The sequence below is a fragment of the Fukomys damarensis genome, unplaced genomic scaffold (genome assembly GCF_012274545.1).
Source record: "Fukomys damarensis isolate Sample0158 unplaced genomic scaffold, DMR_v1.0_HiC HiC_scaffold_4, whole genome shotgun sequence".
NCBI lineage: Eukaryota > Metazoa > Chordata > Mammalia > Rodentia > Bathyergidae > Fukomys > Fukomys damarensis.
The window spans coordinates 23,758,661-23,765,936 of NW_022900916.1; the positions used below are offsets into that span (position 1 = coordinate 23,758,661).

General features: G+C 44.8%; 1 protein-coding gene across 1 annotated transcript in view; it reads left to right on the plus strand.

The window, feature by feature from the left end:
* Dnah11 (dynein axonemal heavy chain 11) overlaps positions 1 to 7,276 on the plus strand; it is a 174,595-nt gene that overhangs the window by 22,503 nt on the left and 144,816 nt on the right. Inside the window, exon 10 of the mRNA XM_033757147.1 lies at positions 3,800 to 3,973. Within this exon, the coding sequence (XP_033613038.1) occupies positions 3,800 to 3,973 (174 nt within the window). The remainder of the gene's footprint in view (positions 1 to 3,799; positions 3,974 to 7,276) is intronic.

A 7,276-nucleotide genomic window follows, 5' to 3' on the forward strand; every position in this document is an offset into this window, starting at 1 on the left:
CCTTAATTCAGGCATAGATCATTTCTAGATTGCTCTGAACTCTCATGATACCATAGTCAGCTGCCACAGCACATCCTATTTATACAACAGTTTATTCTTTTTGGTGCTGAAAGCTGAAAGTCCAAGCTCAGGGTGCCACCATGGTTGGGTTCTGGTGGGGACTCTCTTCTTGTCTTTGGGGCCTCACTGTGTCCTCCTGTGATAAAGTGTTGTGTCTCTTCCTACAAGGGCACTTGTCCGTCATGAGGGTCCCACTGCCATGACTTCATGAGAACCTAAGGCTTCATCTCCAGATACTGTCACAGGGGCCCTTAGGGTTTCCATGTGTAAAATGGGGCAGTATAATTCAGACCGTAGCATATGGTGACCTTCAAATGACCCTCATTCTCCCCTGGCATCTGTCCCACACTCTATTCCCAGGATCAGCATTTATAAGCCAGAGTCAAACCTGTACCCATTTCTTTTTGTTGGTCTTTAACTTAAAATGAAACTGTCGTGTGTCCAGCATTGCTTCATAGCAATATAGCCATATTGTGGCTTCTCATTTCCTGTACGGAATACACACGCGCGCGCGCGCGCACACACACACACACACACACACACTGCTTAGACTCACCAGGCTGCAGGGAATGTGTGGGTCTCATCTCCATCATCCACCTCTAATATAGATTTTTCTCATGTGATTTTTGTCAAAATTCTTACCAGTGTTACTTCCAAAATAAATGGCTCATCTACCCTGTGGGTTGGTTCTGGTTCTGGTTACCATAATTCACATCTGTAAATATATTTGGAATTCATTTGGCCTCAAAGATCTCATTTCTGCCCTGTCAGAAGCCACATTTTCTTCTTTGGTCTCCAAGGGTTTTTCAGAAGAGCAGCCAGCGCCACTGTGACAGAGAGCCACACGCTGGGCGCGTCCTGTGGTTTTCTCGAAGGCAAGGCTTACTTCATGAGTGGGTTTCCCCTTCACAGAGATCGGCTAGACCCATTTCCCTGTGGCGTTTCTCTCATTGCCCATCACATTCTTCTCCTTTTCCGGGACTGGAAGTCAGGAGAGCTGTGGACGGCTGAGACCTCACCCCTCCTGGTGTGTTCTTCCCTCGCTGCCAGAACATTCTCCCTCAGTCTTTCCAACTTCCTTTGCTCGGGTGTTTTCACCACAAGCTGGGTCTTGCTTGTCTTTGGCACCCATGTACTTGTTCCACAATAATCACTCAGCAGTATATTTACCATCCTTACGTCTCCAAAAGAACTAAAGATAGGCATTCCCAAGAGAGGCTGTGGGTTAGGGTGTTACTGATGCAAAGGAGGAGGACCTCAGGGTAACCCACCACTGGCGAACTAAGCAGCTTGAGTGCTGCTGCCTGTCAGACAGGGTGGCCTTTTCATAGGCCCTCAAAGGCAACAAAAACCTACATGCACAGGTACCTCTAGTCTTCTTTTACAATGAATAAAAGTTTAGAGAAGCAAGGAAACCTGCTTACCAGGCAAAGGCTAACCAGAGCCTGAGCCAGGCTCAGACCTACCCCGATGACTCAGGACCTGTGTTCCTCACCCAGCCCACTGCAAACAACCCTTACGGCGAGTCTCACCTGATCCCTCTGACTCCCACAAGCAGCCAGCACTTTTCACTCGGCCTCTGAAGTAGCCCTGCTGGCCTTCCTGCTTCTACATTTGTCCCCATGATTCATTGTGCACTTAGCAGTCAGTCATTTCTTGAAATTTAATTTGAATCATATGATATATGTCAGTGATCAGATGACTTCAGTAGATTCCCACTGCCATTTAGATAGAAACGAAGCATTTTAATATTGTCTGTAAGGCTCTGGCTCTGCCCTGTCTCTTCTTCTCTCCCACCTCTTCCTCTGTCACTCCTTGTTCCCCCACCCATCCCAGCAGGACCGGCCAGTTTTAGAGCAAACCAAATACTTTGAAACCACAGGATCTTCTAGCCCAGCCATGGCAAACCTTGTAGAAATCGAGCGCCAAACTGCAACCCAAAACCCACTTCTTTATCGCGAAGTGCCAACACTACAATTAAGCCTGACCATCAAGGTTTTAGTTTAGGAAAAAACCAAACAGCTCATACATGAACACTTTTTGTCTCAAAAGTAAAACATAGTAACGCGCATACCATAGGTTTGCCACAGCTGGTGTAGCCCTTTCTGTCGGCCTGTCCTCGAAGATGGCTTTCCCAAACACTCAGTTACAGTCAGCCACCCCTGTTGCACTCACACACAGCTGACTTTATATGCAGAGAACCTACCTACTTCTGTGCTCATCAGCTTTGCCTCTCCTTCTACCTCACATCCCCCTGCCTTCCCCAGCCCTCCCTGTGAGGGCTGAGATCCTATTCATTTTCTGCCCTACTGTAGAGAAAATGCATTGTATTTGAATTGAACTATCAAGGATTTGTCACCAAAATAATTTTACTGATGTAATTGTTAGGAGTACATTTTGAGGGAAAATAGGACTCATCCGTACGCTGCTACAGAGAATGGTGCCAGGTCAGTAACAGTCTGTGAATTATTTTACACCAGCTTGATTTGGCTGAAGACTGGATTTTGCAGGGTGATAAAATATTACATGCTGCCAATCTGAAAACAAATGCACCTAAATTCATTACTGCATGAGTGGGGGGATTAGAGGACGGAGCAGAGGCCCTCTGCTCTCGGCACTGCTCGCATTCCGGGCCTGAGGCCATCCTGCCTGTCTCCACTCATGCGTGACCAGCCCAGGACTAAGGGGGGGCCATAATGTGTGGACACCGAGATCAAGGGAAAAGAAAAGGTTTTCAGGGAAATAAAAGTTGTGGTTGAAATAAAGGGCACAATTGCTAAAGGCAGTGGACACATTTAGATTTTACCAAAATTCACGAGGCCAGGCTATCCTTTGGATATGAGACCCCAGAGTCAGGTCCTCTTCTGGATGTATGTGGGTTTTGATTGTTATTGGTACACAATTGCCATTCCCTCTTATTTTCTAATCCCTAATCTAGGAGCAAGGACATATACACATCTTTATATAAAAACAAGCACCTCCTGGTCTGGAGAGCCTGGTCATTGCCACCTAGTCCTCCTGTAGGACAGGAGTTGGTCTCTGTACATTTTCAGCTACACTGCTCAGTGTTTCCTGGTGGAAAGCAAGTGGGTGCTTTCTTCCTGACTCCACCAGGGATCCCCAAGATTTAGACTGTTAAAGCCTAGCAAAGTTTCTGTGCCAATGATACAGAGTTGTCAGCCATTTACTTTTTAAGTAAAGAAATTTATCCAAAGTACTATTTACTGTCACCACAATTTCGTAGGAGAAAAGATATTTTAGCAACAAAATGTCAAAGAAGATATATACTCAGACACAGTATTTCAATCAAATAATGTTACCAATTTTTTTAAGTGCTCCATGGTCCTTATTTTTCTTATCTTGCCATGAATTGGGTCAAAAATGGGTAAAAATCCATACCTATTTTTGATTACCATTGTGTTGTGGAACCCAGAGTAATAGTTTGCACGATAATTCACCATTCAATTGAATGACCCAGGGTACCCTAAGGTACGCCTGACTTTACCTTGCTTTCTAGGATGATGATTCCCCTAAATCTGTACCTCGTGGCTCTACGGCAGTCAATGCTTTGTACCCCTATAGTGGTGTCACTCGGTACAACAATGTCTAGCTCTTTTTCTTGATGTGATACTGGATTCTGTATCTGGAGTTTCCTTGGTGAAGCAAGATTTAGAGGGGCTTTGTGCTTTTCCAAAATCACCTTTAAGTCTGTGGTAAGGATTTGTCTTGTTCTCCTCAGCTTTCTGATGATCAAGCCGACTTTAGTCGGTGGTGGCATAAAGAGATGAAAGCAGTGAAGTTTCCATCCCAGGGGACAATATTTGATTATTATCTGGACCACAGAACTAAGAAATTCTTGCCTTGGGCAGACAAGATCCCCCAGCTTACTGTGGATCCTGATGCTCCTCTACAGGTAGGCGTGGGGACAGCAGCCTTCTATCCACAGCGTGCTGGTCTGAGCCCTTCAGCACATAAAGAAATTACTGTGTTGGCATGTAGCTCGGCATGTAGCACTTTTCCCCTAAGAGAAAATAATTTAAACTACAGGAATACTTAGTGAAATGGCTTATATTTTTGCAACTTCTTTTTTTTTAACTTTATTTCAACTTCTGTGGTAACAGCTTTCTTTGCATTTTCCTAGAAACTTCACAAGTTTTGCGAAAATTGGAAGCATAATTCTGTCAATTCAGTGATTATTTCTGACCTTATGTTAATTCCCTAAGCAACATTTTTCACTTCCTTCTTGTATCCTCAGCCATGAAATGGATGTGTTTAATCTCCTGCACTTGTGTGTTCCAAATTCCCAGGGCAACTAACTGACAAATTCAAATGAGTTGTTGTCTTTTTCTTTATTGTTTCTTTTCATAGATTACCCAGCTACATTTGTCTTAGACTGAGTTATTCTTTGACCATCTTATTTTGCTTTAATCTTCCTTCTTTTTCATTGTTTCCTTCTTCACATCATGCCATTCTGACTCATTTTGGAGCTTAGTATTTTTAAAAAAAAATATTTCACTATGTAGTTCAGGCTGACCTTGAACTCACTATGGAGCCCTGCTGGTCTGGAGCTCACAGCAATCCTCCTGCCTCAGCCTCCTGAGAGCTGGAATTACAGGCGTGTGCCACTATGCCCTACCCTGTCCAGAGCTTACTATTTAAAGTAGCGCTGTATGAAGAGAATATTGGTGATTTCCACTTCTCAGGAGACAGCTAACATCAAGTAACAGAAAACCCAAGGCACTAGTTTCCTGGAGTTGCCATAACAAAGTAACACAAACTAGGTGAATGAAATAACAGGAACTTTCAAGGTCCAAACTGCTTTGGCAGGGTCAGTCTCTTCTGGAGGCTGTGAGTCTCTCTCTCCCAGCTTCTGTTGCTTTGCCAGGAATCCTTGTGTTCCCTGGCTTTTGACAGCTTATCCAAACTCTTCACCTGGCAGTTTCAGACACTTTACTCCCTCCTTCCTTTCTCCTCCCCATCCTGCCCTGCGTGCGCACGCGCGCACACACACACACACACACACACACATACATGTGTGTGTGTGTGTGTGTGTGTGTGCAAAAACGCCAGTTTATAAGGACTCCGGGGATATTGGGTTGTATCGGGTTAGGAACCTCCTCCCCTTGCCATAACAGAGCATTGTGCACTGGACAGTTCTTATCTCCCAGCAGTCTGGATGCTAGAAGTCCGGTACTGACCGGCTGGCAGGTTCCATTTGCGGAGGCCACTTCCTAGCCTATGGATGGTCCTTGGATGTAGATGGTCCTTGGACTCTCCCACCATATGCCTGAGTTTTCCTTCTCATAAGGACTCATCCCAGCATCCACTTAAAGCCCCAACCTCCCCCAGCATTGTCTCACTTAGGTATGAGTAGGACTTGACCCTCCTGAGACACAATTCTCCCCAGCTGCAAATCTGTAAGACCAGAGAAGTCACCTGCTTTCAATAACAATGGAGACGGAGATGTAGGAAAGGCATTTCTATTCCAAAAGGGAGAAATCAGAGGAAAGAGAGAGCTTCTAGGTCCAAAAGTTCAAAACCTAGCAAAACAAATTTAATTTAGTTTTTATGCCTGAAAACAATCTTTGGCTCAGAGCCCTGGCCTTCTGGCCCACTGGGGTGGCAGTTTTACCCCCTCAGTCTGAGGTGGCAGCCCCACCCCCTGCTCTGGGCAGAAATTTCTGTCCCCTGGCACTGAGTGGTGGCATTCTAGCCCACTAAAATCAAAGGGGCCCCACCTCCTAATGCTGGGGGGGCCGCCTGCTCCCCAGGCCTGTGCCTTTGGGCCCATGGTGGCAGTGAATTTCCTTTGGGACTCTTTTACCCTTTTCTTAAAAGATAACGCGTTTGCTGCCAGATAGATGGCTTAATTGTCCTGTCCTATACAATCCAAGCAATGCTTCAGTCTTTTTCGCCCTTGTCCTTGACTCTATCCTCTGTGATCCAAGCTGAGAGACTGGGGTCCCACAATCTCCTTGGAGGCCTGCTCCTCAGTGACATATGTCCCACCTCTCAAAGGTTCCTCCACCTTCCAAGGCTGCACACTGGGGACCTTCAACACATGCAGCTTTAAGGGTCACTCAACCACACCATGGTGTCTGGTGACTCCAACCAGGTGGGGAAACTGCCAGGAAGGAAGAAATGGAGAAATGGGTGGCAGGAGGCGGCCAGTGAAGTCCGCTACAACTGCTTGATACCTTCTGAAATCTCTCTTCTTGTTCACCCTCTCTAGAATTTAGCTCCCTGGCAATATTGTCTTAGTAACTGATAGCTGAGAACTGGTAGTCAGCCAAGAAACACTGATGACCTCAAAACTGGTATCGTGACATGGTATCATCAACATGGTTGATGTGCTTTATCAGTAATGTCTTTTATTTAATAGAGAGCCTACAAAGGCTTTGTAATTTTACTTTACCGCAGTTGTACTGTATAGTTATTTGATTAGCAGTGTCTTAACATATTAGGAACCACAGGGAGTCCGTAAACATAATAGCAAATAGTAATACTTCATTATTGTACATCAGGCCCTTTTCTAAGTGCCTTATGTGAATTAGTTTTTAAAACAGTCTGATAAGACATGGACTAACCCTTTTTAACTTATGGAGAAACAGAGACAGAGAGAGTAGTAAATGTGTCCACAGTTACACTGATAGTAAGTACAGAATGACCAGTGGTGCTAGTTTGCCCGAGAATGAGGGAGATTCCAGAAGAGGAGGCTTTGAATTTTTAAACCAAGACATCTTGAGCAATCTGAGAAGAGTTGCTCACACTGGAACAAGGAGAGCAGGCTTTAAACCCTGGCAGGCTGGCTCGGGAGTTCATACTCAGAAGAGCATTCCGTGCACTGAAGAACACTTGAGCTCAAGCTCCAGACAGATTTGGTTTGGATTCACGCCACCACTTACTAGCCAGCTAGGACTTTGGCAAACATACTTATGCTCTGTAAGCTCCAGTTTCATTATCTCTGAAGTAGAAATAATCACAAAAATCTCCTTATATATTTACGCTGAGTACCTACCTATGTGATAAGACGGAGTATGTGTCAGTGTTTAGCAGAATGCGACATAATCTACCCTAGTTAAGTGTCAACTGTTGATGTTAATGTGTGAAAAAAAGAGCTGATAGCCAAAGCAAGCAAATGATGGCAACTAAGAGCAAGAAAGGAGAAGAAAAAAATAGAAACTGAAGCTCTAGTTTAAAAAAAAAAAAAAAAAGG